At 40.3% G+C, this 18,063-nt stretch overlaps 1 protein-coding gene across 2 annotated transcripts in view; it reads right to left on the minus strand.

Moving 5' to 3' along the window:
• The window catches only part of LOC125461153 (acetylcholinesterase collagenic tail peptide), a 102,553-nt gene that overhangs the window by 10,873 nt on the left and 73,617 nt on the right, over positions 1–18,063 (minus strand). For both annotated transcript variants that reach the window (XM_048549619.2, XM_048549628.2), the window contains 3 exons: positions 12,923–13,019; positions 5,858–5,997; positions 4,331–4,450 (listed from right to left, as the gene is read on the minus strand). In XM_048549619.2, coding sequence (XP_048405576.1) covers positions 4,331–4,450; positions 5,858–5,997; positions 12,923–13,019 — 357 coding nt within the window. The remainder of the gene's footprint in view (positions 1–4,330; positions 4,451–5,857; positions 5,998–12,922; positions 13,020–18,063) is intronic.

Raw genomic sequence — 18,063 nt, forward strand, 5'->3', positions numbered from 1 at the left:
AATGAGATTCAAGATGCTTAATTAACCACAGCTGAGAGCAAGGGGCTTCACCTCATTCATTATGTGGCTATGATTGTACGCACCTTTACAGGGAATTGTGTAACCAGAGCCAGAAGTGTTCACCACTGCTGCCATATTCTGGCTTTCAATATCTAAAGCCCAGCTGCACATTATTTCAGAAGTTGTAACTCCCCTCACACTGTGGTCCTTGACCAGTATCACTGAGGACATATTGTACAGGTAATGGAAGGTTGCTCCTTGCTTCATGTTAAGGGAATTGGAGGTGTTGGTGGACTGTGATGAAGAGAAGGGCAGTCCATGTTCCCTTAGATTGCCAAAGGAGGTCATGCTAATGGATTAAATCAAGCTGGACCCAAATTGCACTCCTGATGTAGCACTGTGTATTGAGTGAAGTGGGATGTCCAATAGTGCAGAAAGAAGGTCAATGATGTGCACCCTGCAACCATCTTCTCTCTTCTACCTCACGCTCACACAGCCACAACTCACTCTATCTCTGCCACAGCACACACATCTCACCAAGTCTCACGGACTACAGCTCTCACTACTACATGCAACATGTCCATGTCCATAGCCACCTACCTCATCTCCTAAATGATTAACTCTCCCTATTCTCTGTGCTCCCTACTCACTCACATGAGATACCTCACCTCATATTGTGCCCCTACATCACTGTTAAATGCCCTTTCATCTACTTCCACCGTGTGCAGTCCCTCCGTTCCCGTAGCCCAGATAAATGTCTCCACAGTACCCTGACTGACTTATCTGCAACTCCTAGACTTGTCGCATTTGGCCTGCAGGACTGACCATGGCTCATCCATGGACTGCAAAAAACTTGGTTTCCCAGACTCTGTTAGGACCAAATGATCATGGGGCAATTCCCTGAACTGGAAGTGGAAGAGACCCTTGCCTGACCATGACAGTATCCCTGACTGACCACAGTGCCCCTTGTTCCCACTATACTACATTTTCACACACAAATGTTTGTTTGCAGTACATGCAAAGTGTTTGTTGTGTAAAATGCCAGCAATGTTGCAGATGTATACTGCATTTGTAGCATGGTTATCACACAATGACATGCAGATCTCATTGTCAGTTCAGTGTGCCCAAATGCAACAAATTGCCCATCTCTTAATCCGCACTAAGAAGCAATGCGAGCCACAGAAAGACTATCAGCCCCTTATCCTGTACTGAATCAGTAAGTGCACTACTTAACCAATGGGAGATGGGCAGAGTCTGGCTTCTCCAAATAACCTCAATGTGAGTGAGGACTAAGAAAGCAAGAGTCCAATGGTGTATCCTATGTCCATGCAGGAGATGGACGTGCATCCCTATACACAAGGCTAACAGACAGAATCATGTATGTTATAGGTGTCCCGCAGCTACAAGTAAAGTGTTAATGGACTGATGTGGTGTGAGAGTTGGCCTGAGAACAGGCATGATGATGTGGTGAGCCTGGTGGTTTGCCAACGCCAACTTGTGTTCTCAATAGTGAGTTCCAGAAGTGCCATTTAAGGCTTAAGGGGAAAATTGCCAAACATTTCCTCGACATCAAGATTGACTTTCTATTCTCTTTGTATTTTCCCAACATTCTTATCATTGTTCAAGCCACACCAGGGAATGGAACAAAATAACTTTAGTTTGAGTCTGTGTTTATTAGTGTTACATTACACATGCTCAGCTGACCAAAGCTACTTCTTGTCTCCATTTACGTGGAGAGAGTGGTTGAATGTGAAGCAGCTACCTTTATCACATCGTGACGTCATGCAACTGTCTTAAAGGGACAGTGTCTGTGAGGGCTGCAATCTATGACATAATACAATATCCACTGATCTCATTCAAATTCCTATTGTGCACTCCCAAGGTGTGCCGTATGGGTACAAATTTGCAAGATTATCCTGACAATTTTAAGGTGCTCCTTCATCAGTTTTACAGCAATTTTTAAACGAAGTGTAAATAGCCAATAGTGAATATTTACTGATTAGAAAAGCCCACCTGAAATTTAAAATTTTATGAGAATACTTAGGTCGTCATTGTATGCAACAGATGATTCAGAAGGAGGAAATATAAAGAAATTGTTTTAATGCTCTCCTTTATCTTTTTTAATATTTGGGTTTAGTTCAGCTTGTACTACATTTTGATGTCCCTGTGGAAACATTAAAGAACTTTCCTAAATGAATTTGAAGGAAAGTCAGCCCAGGGACATAAAGTTATGACATTCTGGATGAGAGCCAAGCATTTACTCACTTATGCCATCAGGCCTCACAAGCCACATTGACAGTTCAAAAAGATTAATTCCTCGGAATGGCTGTTAGGGCTCACAAGAGCTTAAGCCACGGCATTGTCAGAGTGAAATTCTCGTTGAATCAATTTGACAAAAAAGAGCTTTAAGACAATGAAATCTAGTTTTCTGCCCCTCCATTCACCACAGTCACCTTCAAAATTGTTCAATTAGTGCTGAGTAGGCAGGTCTATACCCCTTTGTTAAAGGTGGTCCAGAGGTTTGAGTTATAAAGAAAGGCTGGATAGGCTGGGACTTTTTTCATTAGAGGGTAGGAGGTTGACAATTGACCATATAGAGATTTATTCAATCATCAAAGGTGTAGATAGGGTTAATGGTTGGTATTTTTTCCCTAGGATGGGGGATGTCAAGACTGGGGGGCATATTTTTTAGATGAGAGGAGACAGATTTAAAAAAGACATGGGGACAAATTTTTTGCACATAAGGTGGTTCACATGTGGGATGAACTTCCTATGGAAGTGGTGGATGTTAGCACTGTTACAATGCTTAAAAGAAACGTTGATAAGTGCATGAATAGGAAAGGTTTGGAGGGATTTGGGCCAAGAGCAGGCAGGTGGGACTAGTTTAGTTTAGGATAATGTTTGGAATGGACTGCTTGGACCGAAGGGTCTATTTCAGTGCTGGATGATTCTATGGCTCTCTGACTACACTCCTCTGCTTCTCTACATGAGCTTCTGGTAATTAATCCCATTGGCATGTGGATAGGTTAGTGAGGGGTGTTTGTACAACAGCACTCTGATACAGGAAAACTTGATTTCTAATGTATTCTCTGGTATTTACATTGTTTCAAGCTGAGCATAGGGGATGTTTGGATGTAAATAGAATTGTGATTGTCATTCACCGAGCACAGTCTTGCATACACCAAAGAGGATAAAGAAAGAGCTTTGTTAAGAAATTTTAAAAAAAGTCTGGAGGTAGCTTGCTTTCTGATACTGTTATGTCCTCTTTGGAGCAACTCATCTGTCAGTAGTTGAACACCAGTAAGTCAATGCTCCCAAGGCCTGAATGGTGACTGTAATTTGTCGTTTATTTGCATGGTTGCTAGAAATCTTTTATTTCTTCCTGGCTGATTCAACATGAGAGACTGAACATCACTCACAAATGTGTGCAAGTTTCATAATCCATGGCTGTAGAAACTGTCAAGAGTGATTCCAACTGTCTTATACATAAGTTTCATTTACATTGATTGCATTTCACTGTTTTTGTGCACTGGCATTGTTTGTTCCATCTTTACAGACAATTTAATGCATCTTTTTAATGTTAATTTTTGGCTCCATAATGAATAAAACTTTGATTTTAGCTATGAATTTCATTTGGAGAGATCGATGTCACAGTTTCGCTCACACCTAATTACAACAACACCCTAAGGAAGATGCAGGAAAACTTATGAATGTAATAATGTAATAAACATTAAGTGTTAGAGTTTTAATCGTTCTGCCTTTTTATTGTGATATTTTCAGAGTATCAGATTAAATGTTCTGTCATTGCATTGACAAATCTAATTAGTCAGAAGCCAAAGCCAGCCTGGCATTGATCTGGTTGAAACATTTCATGATGACATGACTTCCAGCAGAGATTGCCTCATTTCTAACAGAGAAGGGAAGAGACTGAAAAATAAACACAACGTGTCTGCCTCCAAACTGCTTACTTCCTGTTGTAATTAAGAGGTCGCTGCCTCAAATGGGCAAATGAAGGGACAGCTAAGAAAATCTAAATTTATGTATAATTTTGAAACACACGTTTATTACTGACATTTGTTTCCTACTGTAATACTCATACAGCACAGCAGATGGCAATCTCCTATGACAAGAAAGTTGAAATGTGGAGGCCCACCTTTAAGAGCTGTTGTTCACATTAGTTTGTCCGAGCACAGAAACACAGGAATAAAAACTATAAGAGACAAGAGTGGGAAGAGAAACTCTTTCCACTTCCTGCTACATGGAATTTGCAGGGTGAGTTTAACAAAAAATAAAACTTTTGGAAAGAATGCAACAATTAAACTGGCACTACCTGAATTGGCAGCCATCCACCAGTGTCTTTAAAGTACAGTGACCTTTGATCTTTCCGGAAAGCTAGTGCATTTGCAGTGTTCAGCTTTTCCAGCTCTTCTTCATTGTCTACAACAAATATCTAAAAAGAAAATTTGTTAAATATTGTTCTGATATTACAACATTTGCAGGAAAGTCAGGATGGATGCAGTTCGAAAAATTGAACCAGCTCAAGAAGTAAGAATAACACTGTTATTTTGGCCTTTCTGATGGCAGTGTTATTAGCAGCAGATTCCAATCATTTACATTGATTGCATTTCATTGTTTTTGTGCACTGGCATTGTTTGTTCCATCTTTACAGACAATTTAATGCATCTTTTTAATGTTAATTTTTGGCTCCATAATGAATAAAACTTTGATTTCAGCTATGAATTTCATTTGGAGAGATCGATGTCACAGTTTCGCTCACACCTAATTACAACAACAACCTAAGGAAGATGCAGGAAAACTTATGAATGACATACAATGGTCCAACACACCATGTGGAGCTGCAATATGATCAGTATGTTTATCTCCAAATACAACTTTTATACTTTTCTTTCCCCTGTATGAACTACACAAGAGCATGTAGACATGCACAAATACACAAAACCAGCTAAATTATGTACACAGTTGGAACTGATTGCAACGTTTGATTTTAGGAACAGGTGTGGACCATTCAGCCCGTCGAGTCTGCTCCACCATTCAATAAGATCATGGCTTCAACTCCACTTTACTATCTGTCTTACTAATAATCTCATCACCACTGCCTATCAAAAATCAATTTATTTGAATTGAATCTATTGAAGGAATGTCAAGCCTTCAGCGATTTCAAAGGGAAGAGAATTCTATGCACCAGTGATACTGTGCGAGAGAAAAAAGAATCCTCCTCATCTTAGCCTTGAAAAGAAAGTGTCTAATTCTGAACCTGTGTCCACATCTCCTAGTCTCCCCAAAAACATACTCCCAGCATCCGTCCTATCAAGTCCCCTCACCATCTTATGTGTTTCAACAAGATTCTAGTCAGCTCCAATGGGTACACCCTCAACCTTTCTTCAAAATATAAACCCAGCAACCCAAAAAAAGCACTTAATTGGCCCCTCACCACTGCCTAGAGAAAAACGCACTGCACTTAAAGAACAATAGTTGTGTAGAGATGCTCCCAGTCTCACTCTCTAGAGGACCAACAATAGCTTTAGGTTCTTTTCCTATTTGAACTTTTGTTAAAAAAAACTCTTACCATCTGTTTTATTTTATCAGCTAATTTTCTCTCATACTTCAGTTTCTTTATATTTTTTCATCAATCTTTGCTGATTCTTTAAACCCGACCAATCTACAATCTACCTCTAATATCTGCCAAACTGTAAAGTATTTCTTTAATTTTGATATTTCCTTTAACTTCCTTATTCAGTCATGGAAGATGCATCTTTCTCACTAGAATTGGGTAAGAAGCAACAAAACAAACATTTTTGGATATAAATGATGGTTCCCCACTAAAATCTGTACTTACTACTGGTACTTGTGCAGAGTTGATCAAAGGTGGGAGTCCACTATATGATGGATTGCTTACGGTGTGAGGGAGATTACAGTAACATCTTCCTACTGGCCCTGGGAGTCCTCTTTCACCTTTTGGTCCAACAATTAAGCGACCTTTCAATAAAAAAAAATGGTCCGTCAAGAACAACGTACTTCTAATTTTCTTCATGAATTCCATAGTTGATTCATTTCAGTGCACCTTTCACCCTTCTTGTTATACATTAACATATTAATATTCTGAAATCAGACAGTAAAGTAAGCTCCTTGAAATAATCTTTACTCACTATATGGCAAGGTATTGAAAGAGGGAGTGGGAGTGGAGCTGAGCATAATACATCAGATAACAGTATAAGTTCTGCACAATTCTGTATAGCTAATAGCCACATTACTACGCATGACAAGTATAAACTAGTATTCAACACACTATAAGTATCCCCGTGCCTAGAGGGTACCACAATTGTAGCAATTTTCATCAACAAGGCAAAGGCCCACTGTAGATTTCTACACTGGGAGCAATCAGCAAGGGTATCTCTCATCCAATGGTCTTCCTTGGGGTTATCAGGGAGGAGAAGGCTTGTAGGCCCACTGACACCCATTCCTTGCCCTTTCTTCTGACTCCATTCTTGCTGCCTGGTTAACAGCCTGGCACCCTTTGCAATCCTAGGCCTCTCCCTAGGTGTTTTACTAGTGGCTCCCAATACTCCCATTGGTCTATGATTGACTAACAGCTCTCAGTGGGCAGGAATTCCACTCTTGTGTCCTGAATTCTGGGCAAGACACCAAGCTGCCAGTTAAATGCTAGTTAAAGTACTTAATTCTGTCAGGCCTTTCCTCATGATGCCATGGAACTGCATCCAGTTCTCATCATTAATGTTCCCTCTAAGCTGTGCATGATGTTCCACGCACAGTAACAGGTATCAGCGTGCTGATCATAGCATTGTTGTCTCATTCTAAAGGTCACTAGTGGACACCAGCCTTGGAGAGACATGCAGCCACTAAGAGAATGTGGGGGAGTGCCACTTATTATTGTTAAGGTCCATTCTAGGATACAAGCTATGCCTCAGTAATCTATGCTTGGCTCCACCAAAGCTGCAACACTGTTTGACAGGTATATTCCAAATTAAGATTTGGATATGACTTACTTCCCTCATTGCATGTTGTACCTTGTTGTTAAGCTTCTGTATTTAATGTAGAAGAATAACACCACAACTTATACTGATCGAATATTTTCAACATTGTAATATGTCACACAGTATCTCACAAGAGCATTATGAACACAAATTAAACACCTTCAAGGAGGAATGTGAAGTAAAGAGTACGAGGCATGGTCATCAATAGGAACAATTGAACTAGGGGATACCCAGCAAGTCAGATTTAGATATCTTGTTGAGGTATGAGGCTGGAGGAGATTACAATGATAAGAAAGAGCAAGACACTTCAAATTCCTCTGAAAACTAACATTTAATAGTTCCTTAGCATGAAAAAAAGTGTTACTATTCTTTCCATGAACACTATTCACATATTTCCTTATTTCAAACACCATCTTCCTCTGCCTCATTCAGTCACTTAAACTTTACAAACTCTCTGAGCAAATGATTTACCTCAGGGATTGGGAAGAGTCCCAAAACTCTCACTACAAAAAAAGCAGAAGTTGCTGAAATGCTCAGCAGGTCTGTCAGCATCTGTGACCCTTCCTCAGATCCTTTCTCAAAACTCTCACCCTGGTGGGGTGGGGATAATAGTCACCCAGTGGGTTTTCATGGAAGTGTCCCTTTAATTGGTGTGGGGGCAGGTCCTTTTTCTAACGTGGGATGCAGGCAGGCTTTTAGAGCTGGTAGATGCATCAGAAGCTTTCCAGCCTGAAAAGAACAGCTGGGCCTGATGGTTGGTAAGTCAGTGCTTCAAAGTGGAGGTGACCTCTGATTAACCTTTATAAATCTTTAAATCAAACATGGTTCTTACAGCTAAACCACCATGATTGGGGGTAGGTAGTATGTAGTTGCTCTCACATCCAGGTAGGATGCAAGATACCTACAATTTGGGTTCTGTCAAATTATATTTCCCACCAAGCTTTGTTATCTTTTCTTTCTACCCAGAAGTGTTATCACACACAACTAAGAAATCTTCCTGCCACCAAAATCACAGTGACCCTTATTTTGCATTGCTGAAAAATTACTAACCACCACCAGCAAGAGCACCCATGTAGCCCATTCAGTGCTAACATACAAAGCCCATTACGGGAGAGGCAAACCATTAAAAGAGACGGTTGCGGGGGGGAGGTGCAGGGTAAGGGGACAGGAAAGGGGATAAATCAAAATGTCGTTGAAAGGGGAGATAAAGCATTGTATCCCTGAACTGGCTATGCATAGTCAGCAAACCCGAGTACATTAGGCCTGGCCTCTACTCCCAAGTCATTAATTTAGATTGCAAATAGCTGAGTGCACAGTACAGATCCTAATTGTATCTTACTTGCAACAGCATACCAACCTGAAAATAACCTCTTTATTCTTTTTCTGCTTCCTGTTCTATAACCAATCCTCCAATCATGCAGAGATATGATCTCCATTTCCACCATTCGGTGGAAATCCTCTACACAATCACTTATTGAATGCCTTTTCAAAACTCAAAAGTATTATGATAATTGATTCCACTTTCTCTGCTAATATCATCCTCAAAAACACAATTTTTCTTTCATCTAACAATGTGGGCTTTGCCTAATTATGTCAGGAATTTTGAAGTGCTCCAATATTAGGTTAATTAGCCTGTAGTTTCGTAATTTTGTCTCTTCCTACTTCCTTGTATTGCGATATTCCAATCCAGAGGGATAGTTCCAAAATATAGGGACTTTTGCAAAAGCACATCAATGCATCTACCAACTTTGTAACCACCTCTTTAAGAACATTAGGATGTAAGCCATTGGATCCAGGAAACCTGTCACCTTGATCTCTCCAGTAGATTATCTTTATTAACATCAATTTCTTTAAGTTCTTCACTATAATGAAATCCTTGTGTTATGAACGAGGTCAGACCCCCTCAAAATATATTAATAAGATAGCCCGGACCCTCTCTTGTTTTATCTTAAAGGTAACTGTCAGGTGCTGTGTCCCAGATGCAGTTCGATTGGTCAAACTGCTCAATGTTAAGCAAAACAAAATTTATTCAAACACTAGAGTTAAAATACAGCAAAAGAAAGAAGAACTGGGAATAACAACTCGACAAGTAAAACTTAATGGAATTATAGATGCAGTAACTATCACTAATTAACTGTTCCAATATAGTAACAAACCATAAACATATCCGTGGAAAAAGGCACATTCATAAAAACAAAATTGGTCTCACATGCGATCCAACAGCCCAGGAAGATTACCCCCAGCTTTTGGCTGTAACCGAGAAGGGGAAAAACAGCTTCCATTTCTTCAAGACCCCAACAGCAACTGCTGCTGGAAACTAAAAATTCCTGGTTCTGTGAGAGCTTAACCACATCCACTCAGGCTGCTTCTATTGTAACAACTCAAAGGAGCATTAAATGGGTTGAGACCCCAACCTTCTGCCGCCAGCTGGAAGGAAGGGCCATATTCAACAGCAGTCAGCTGGGTGGCACCTGGCCGCAACACCAGCATTGATGGCCACTTCTGACACTGCATCTAGCCTCAAATTTGAGGAGATACATGCCAGGTAAACTATGACAAGATGGTGGGGGAAATTCTTTGTGGGCCAGGATCAAAAGATGTTGGTGGGCAGGGGTGTGGGTGTGGAGAGAGAAGCCAATACAAGGGGATTGAGGAGAAAACCTGTGGGTAGGGAGCAGACAGTGACACAGGAGTCTGTTTGGAAAAAGGGGCCAATGAAGGAATCTTCCCCTTTACCTACCAGGATTCCCATCCCCTGCCAACTTTCCCCCACTGACTGCAAACAGCAACTAGGTGGGAAGAGACTCAAGTAGCCATTCATTAGGCTCAATTAGTGGTGGGTGTGTAAAATGGGTGGGGGAGGTTTCTATAAGGGGGGTTGTAAAGTCAAGCGGATCTTTAAATTGTGCCTTTAACTAATGAATGACTATCTGAGCCACGTGAAAATTAATATGGAGTTGAATAGAGCAGAGAGTTGAAGGTGTGCCTGAACAAATGTTGTGAGGGACAAGGGTTATAATTCATGGGGTATTTGGACCATTACAGTTCCATTTGAACTGTCGCTGCTTAAACAATACTGGGATCCGTGCTCTGTCAGATCACATTCTGGGCCTGGGGTGAGGCTTTAGACTAAAATGGTGATGTTGGGAGTGGGAAGGGAAAGGTTCTGGTCAGCAGAAAGGCAAGAATCTAAAGAGAAGGTCAAGTTGTTTACCTGCTCTTCCCCTGTCCACCAATTTCCTTCTAAAAGAAACCAGGAAAAAACACACCTCATAAAGCCACAGAATTGTCACACTCGGCTACCCATTAGTTTTTGCATGTTAATGTGCCTTTCAGTATAAACAAAGCATTTGTTTAATATCTCTGACAATTCCTTATTCCCCAATATAACTTATCCTCCTTCAGCTCCAAGAGTTTTATCTTTGCTTTCGATATCTCTATGTTCAATACACTTGTTCTTCTCACATACAGCAATTTTAAGCCATTTCTTCCTGACTACAGCTTAGTCACTGATGAAGATGCCCATTAAACTGTGTCCCTTCTGTCACAATCCACTTACTGTTAGCAATCATCAACCTGAACTATGGCCTTGACCTTCTCTTTAGATTCTTTCCTTTCTGCTGACCAGAACCTTTCCCATCCCACTCCCAACATCACAATTTTAGTTTCAAGCCTCATTCACAGGTCCGGTATGTGAACTGCCAGAGCACTGATCCCAGTATTGTTTAAGCAGTGACAGTTCAAATAGAACTGTACTGGTGAATTAAAACTCCTGTCCCTCACAACAGTTGTTCAGGCACACCTTCAACTCTCTGCTCTATTCAACTCTATACTAATTTTTACATGGTTCAGATAGTCATTCATTCCACGTGACTTTACAACTCCCTTTATAGAAACCACACATGCCCCCCTGCCACATTTTACACACCCACCACTAATTGAGCCCAACAAATGCCTAATAAATGGCTACCTAAGAGCCTCTTCCCATCTAGTTGCTGTTTGCAGACAGTGGGAGAAAGGATGGGAATCCTGGTAGGTAAAGGGGAAGGCTCCTTCATTGGCCCCTTTTTCCAAACAGACTCCTCTGTCACTGTCTGCTCCCCACCCACAGGGCTTCTCCTCAATCCCCTTGTATAGGCTTCTCCCGCCACACCCACACCCCTGCCCAACAACATCTTTTGATCCTGGTCCACAAAGAATTGCCCCCACACTCTTGTCACACAAATGAGTCTCCTCAAATTTGAGGCTAGATGCAGTGTCAGAAGTGGCCATCAATGCTGGTGTTGCGGCTAGGTGCCACACAGCTGACTGCTGTTGAATGTGGCACTTCCTTCCAGCTGGCGGCAGAAGGTTGGGGTCTCAACCCATTTAATGCTCCTTAGAGTTCACCAGCTGCACGGCAGGAAATCCTTGTCCTTAACTCTGGCATTTGATAGGAAGCAGAACCTTCTGTTTATCCATTTCTGTTCTATTCTATTATTCCTCTTCACTCTCACCACTTGAAGGATTTCCAATCCCACATTTAGTGCTTGGTCAGTTTGCCCATGTACTTTGCAAACTTTCCTTCATCCACAAAAGGAACAAAATCCTTGTACCTGAGATAATGGGAACTGCAGATGCTGGAGAATCCAAGATAATAAAATGTGAGGCTGGATGAACACAGCAGGCCAAGCAACATCTCAGGAGCACAAAAGCTGACGTTTCGGTCCTAGACCCGAAACGTCAGCTTTTGTGCTCCTGAGATGCTGCTGGCCTGCTGTGTTCATCCAGCCTCACATTTTATTATCCAAAATCCTTGTACCTGTTGGCCAAGGGGAAAATTAGAGGTTCCTCCAGCACCACACTGAAGTTCTCCTTACTTGTTTTATTTGTGGTCAAAGCCTCATTTCTATGACTGCTGACCTGACCAAGCCACTGAGACATTCAAGAGAGCACTGGCTGATTATTTGGATAGAAATGCTGTGCATAAATTTGGTGAAGAGTCAGGAGATTAGCAGTAGGTAACAGAAGTAAAGCAGGCATGATGGACTGAGTAGCTTCCATCTGCACTGTAACAATTATGTGATTCTGCGACATCCTAACATAAGGGGCCAATATGCCTCTGCATCAAAGTGTGCAAGGAACTTTCCCTTCTCTGATGTTTTGCAATTCTTGCACCTCAAACTCCACCTCAGCAGCTGAGCAGATATTCTTGCAATGTAGGTATGAAATGCAGCCTTCGTTCTGTGGGAGCCAACTTCTCCATGCAAGCTCTTACATGATGCAGTTGCAGCACACAGACTGCACTGACATCCTGAAATAATGTCATTTTATTTGCTAAATTATTTAAGGTTTATACATTTAATCAAATTAGCCTATAATTCTTAATATTCTTAACTAATTACCTAATATTGTTTAAGCTACAGATAATTGAACTAAACATAAAACTTCAAACAAACTAGTGTGTGATGCAAATAACAACACCTCTCCCTTCCCTCCTGCACTGAATTCTCACTTTCAGTAAATTCTGTTTTCGACCATTCTGTGTAATCACTCTCTATTATAGTTGTTCTAACATGAGTTTTTTTTTAAAAAGGGCAATACTTTCATTAAAGTACATGCATGGAGGTCACGTAATCAAAACTGTCCACTGATGGATGACAGCAAAGGACCCGATTTTGATTATGACACAAGGACTGAGAAGAAAATAAAATAAACTGGAGGAGGAGGTATAGAAAGAGAAAGGAAGTGAGCTTAAAAAAATCATTGAATCAAGAGGAAGACAAAACAGATATAGCCCATTTGTTTATAAATACCAATGAACTTCATTAACCTCACTATTATTTTGAAGGTAAATTCTGGATCAATTTTTTTTAGTATCTTAAAACAATTATATTTTGTCCCGTACATTAATGACCAGAGTTTCTTACCTGATGTCGATATCCCAGGTGGACCAGGACGACCAGATGGTCCTGGTGGGCCTGAAGGTCCCATCATTCCAGCTGGACCCATTTCCCCTTTTAGTCCCTTCCAGATAGAGGGAAATAAATTAATGCAATGCAACAGGTTTTCTTTTGGAAATTAAACACCTGATAGAATAAGTATTTTTCATATTTATATCAACATTTATCTTGAAATACTCATCAACATTATATTTCTATTCAATGAATAAAGTCAACGGTTGTTTTCTCTCTTTCTATTAATTGTCATGTTATGGTGCAGATGTTTTGTAGGTGCTATTGCAAAATTTCATTGTTGGTGTGGAGATTCACGAGATGAGAGTGGGGTCACAGCTGTACAGTTGCAATTCCCCAAATATGTCTGTAATAAGTGGAATGTTCACATATTTTCTGTGTGGGTTTTGGAGTCCAACTATGGTTATGGCTAATTTCATTCCAACCAGAAGGACATATTATGGAATGTCCAGTCTCATACATCATTAAGCAACGGGAGGATGTCCTACTTTGACATATGTGTATTAGTAAAGAATCAGCACGTAGGCCCTTTTATCAACTGTATTTCAATAGCATGTCACTGTACTATATAAAAAGAAAGGTCACGGACTTACAAGTGATTCTAACAAAGACACCTCAGCGTTAGGCAAATTTGTTACGATAATCCCAAGTATAGGGAGCCAGACCTTTATATTCTTCATGAGTCACCAATGGGCTGAAAGGTAACTTACGACACTCACAAGGAATTCACTGGATACAATTACAACCAATCAAGTTCTCAACACACAGGAGTCATGAAGTGGTTAAGAGAAAACACAACACAAGGACTGAAATAAGTGAAGATGGGCACTCTGTACATACCTCTGCCATACTGTGTTAATTCAACATTATTATAATTACACAGCTTTTCTATGAGGGCTTACCCTGTCTGGTTGATGTTCTGCAACTACGAAGCTCTAAAAATATAAGTTTTATTAGAAGTTTCCATGACACTGAGAAAGCTTCAGGCCAATCCATATCTAACAACCTGCTCTAAAACCTGTGCTCACATTTTGACAGCTGTGATGAATTTCTCCATAGACAAGTGCAACTTACCTCCACATTTTTAGAAAACATTAGGGGCACAAAATGTGGCCTTTAGTACTAATGATAAAAGAGTCAATGGTCCCTGGAGTAGGATATAACTGTGCCTATACTAAAGCAAAATCAGCATAGAGACTCATTTTGGGAAGTACACTCATGATTGTGTCAACTACATGCACCAGAAGCCTGCCACCTGATGCTGCCATGATATCAAACTGCCAGAGTGACTGATTTGACATTCTGTTTCTAACTTTGATCACGCAGGGCAATTTATATTTGCTGTAGCTCATCAAAGAGCATTCATTGAACCGTAAGTTGGGCCCAGCACTGATATAGTTTGAAGACCAAGCACTCAATTGCATGCAAATAGTTTCTGTTTTTGTAAGTACTGGCTGTTTTTATAAGTGTTGTGCTGAGGTGTTGGATTTGTCAGCAAATGTTGCTTCATTCTTGCAGGGGAGACAAAGGATATCATGACCTGACCTGTCCACACAAAAGCTGCAATTGCTTGCATTGCTTCTGGGTCTGCAACACATCAATAAGATAGAACAGAGGCTACAGAAAGACCATGCTCTGCACAAAGCCCTTGGCCAATATGGAAACAGATTGCTCAATGATTCTTGACAGTGACAGCAATCTGTTTGTCAAACCAGCCAATGCAAACAGCGTTTCAGTGTTATCAGTGCTCTCCTGTAAATCACTCCATCTAGGCTCCTCCAGCATAAAGTATCTGCTACTTCAACTAAGAATAGTCAGAGACTCTTATTTGCCCCATGGCCTGACTGCAGGCACTCAGGCCCAGAACTCATTGGGATGGATTTTTAACAAACTAATTCAATGGGGTCTGCCTGATGGCCCCTAGTGAACCTGGATCCCTCCACAACCAGCCACTGATAAAGAGTGACCTCCATTAAAGTGCTAAACTACCAATTATGACAAATCATTAGCCGAGGATATTAGCTGCTGCAAACTGTGTGCTCCAAATTTATCCTCCTTGTCTTCTGTTCTACTGATGTGCTTCTGGGACCAATGGCCATAACCATATCCCAGGACAGTATTTAGGCTTTGTACCAATATGGTAATACTTTTCAACTTTATTAAAATCATGGCTATCAGGCCCTACCTTAAATGAAAAATGAGCTTTTCAATTTAATGCACAATGAAGCACAATTTCCTTTTGTCAATTTCAACAATCACGTAGTGGATTTTTTTTAACTTCTGACAAACTTTGTTAATCCATTTATGGGTGGGACAAGAATTCTCAACCTGTGCCAAGTAACGAGGAATATTCTTTTAATACTTTCTAGTGATGTAATGCCATTCCTTAGTCTATTGCTAAAATTAGTTACAAAAGGTAAAGTTTCTCCATTTATAAGCCATTTTCTGTTCAAAACATTCAAAAGTGACAAGGTCTTCAAAAAGTCTTTCTCACCTTCCAGTTGACCAATTTAGCCTGTATTTGTGTCACAATTCTTTGTGTTGCATTAAATACATTGAAAACACATCACAATACCTCTGGAAAATATATCATACTCATAACATCCTTTCCCCTAAGCCTCCTGGCCTTTAGTTTTTAGATTTATGTTATTCCAAGAGGAGAGAAAACACAAGATATTGTACATTCCAAGCAGTCAGTCAGAGTATGATGCCACAAACCTCCTCCGGTTCCCACTGTTCCTCCAGACAGCAGAACAGCAAATCATACCAACAAGAAACTTAGGTGTCTGCAAATACACCAAACTGGCTTGTGTTATAAGTAAGAGGTTGAACTCAAAATTCAGTAACATTTTCCAATAGGAATTATAAAGGTAAACTGAAGCATCATAGAAGACATGTTACTGAGGAATATCAAGTTCAGAAGTTCTCTCTGTTGGATGGTCATTAACTTGTGTTTTAAAATAGAAATGGGAAGTTTTTTAAAATCCTGAATGAGTTAAAGCTTTTTGTGGCACATCCAATTGTAGTGTTCCTATATTAAGAAGTCAACAAAAATACAAAGAGTCTTACAGGAAATAGAATGGCCTTTGACATCACTAACATGATACATCCTTATTATATCAAGGATATTTTTTTCCATGACTTCTTTTTAGCTTGTCAGATTGAAATAAAATTGGTGTTGACTAAAGGTCATATTTCTAAAATTGATGTTTAAACAGGCAAATCCTCTAAGAAAAAAATAGTACTGAGTGAGATCTAGGGATTGACATTAACAAAAAAGTAGGCAAATTTTGAATGAGTTAAAATTTAACTCCTGGCTTTGAATCGCTTTATGATCAGTTAAGAATGATGGTCCAATACACTTTTATTCACAGATTCTGCATTGCCTATAAATTCAGATGTACTACCATATCAGTTTTGATAGTAATGCAAAGTTTAATTTACAATTACAGGGAGAAACTGAATATTCCCACACATAGACAAAACATGATGTCGAGGTGCCAGTATCGGACTGGGGTGCACAAAGTCAGAAGTCACATGACACAAGATTATGGTCCAACATGTTTATTTGAAATCACGAGCTTTCGGACTGTAACCCCTTTATCAGGTGAGGTGAGACAGAAGCACACAGAACACAAAATTTATAGGCAGTGAGATCAATAGGCGAAGAGATCAAGACATCATACAAATGGTGTGAGTGGAGTGTCAAATAACAAGTCTCTGCGGGTGAACAAAGGTGAGTAAAGTGTCAACAGCTGAATAACAAGCAAAAGGATAACCTATAATCTGGTTAAGTGGATCACAGAGGTAATAATAATGCATTAAAAATAAGGTGGTGCTGGGCAAAATGACGGGAATAGCATGGTAGGTATAAGAGTTGTATGCTGAGGGTCTAACCAAAGTAGTAGGTAATCTAAAACTGTACAAACTAATTAAGATAACTAATCAAGGTGAGGGCCTTCAAACAAGTGCCACACAATTAAACAGCACATCGCTCGCAGCAAACTTCCCAGCCTCAAGGACAACATCAACCCAAACACCATACAATCCTGCCGCGCAACCTCTGAAAGACATATCAGATCATCAACATGGATACTACCATCACACGTAGCAGACCACCCACCACATACACGGCAGATACTTGTGTGACTTGGCCAATGTCGTCTATTCTATGCGCTGCCGGCAAAGATGCTGCAAGGCATGGCACAGTGGAGAGACCATGCAAACGCTACAACAGTCGATGAATGGACACCATGCAACAATCACCAGACTGGAATGTTCCCTCCTATTCTGGGGAGACTTCATTGGTTAAGGGCATTCAGCTTCCGATCTTCAGGTAAGTGTCCTCCAAGTTGGTCTTCGAGATACAGAACAACGCAGAGTCGCTGAACAGAAATTGACAGCCATGTGCTGTACCCATGTACCCAACAGCCACAACTGTGATCTTGGGTTTGTGTTGCAATACATGTGATCCCACCACAATGTACTGTATCTGTAAAGTCTTCCTTACTGTCCTGTTTTGACACAACCACCTTGATATATTGTTATGATCTCTCTACCTCACTTAATTTGTACAGTTCTGCGTTACTTGTTACTTTGGTTAGACCCTTGGCATGCAACTCTAATCATGTTATTCTAGTCATTTGGTTTGTCTCCGGCACCACCTTATTTTTAGTCTATTATAATTATCTCTCTGCCTCATTTAATCAGATCCCTTTGTTTTTTATTCAGCTATTGGCACTTTTCTCACATGGTATGACACTTTTAATCACCTGCAGAGACTTGTTATTTGGCACTCCACTCACACCGTTTGTATGATCTTTTGATCTCTCTGCCCTTGATCTCTCTGCCTATAAATTCTGTGTCTGTGTGCTACCCTCTCACTTCACCTGATGAAGGGGCTGTACTCTGAAAGCTTGTGATTTCAAATAAACCTGTTGGACTATAACCCGGTGTTGTGTGACTTCTGACATAGACAAAACAAATAGCACAGAAGGGAATTAAAGATAAACTTATCATATAATTTATTTTCAAAAAAAAATTCACCGTGTTGTCCCAAACAAAGAAACTGTGCAACAAACACTATAAGATCTGTA

This window comes from Stegostoma tigrinum, chromosome 2 (assembly GCF_030684315.1).
Source record: "Stegostoma tigrinum isolate sSteTig4 chromosome 2, sSteTig4.hap1, whole genome shotgun sequence".
NCBI classification, from domain to species: domain Eukaryota; kingdom Metazoa; phylum Chordata; class Chondrichthyes; order Orectolobiformes; family Stegostomatidae; genus Stegostoma; species Stegostoma tigrinum.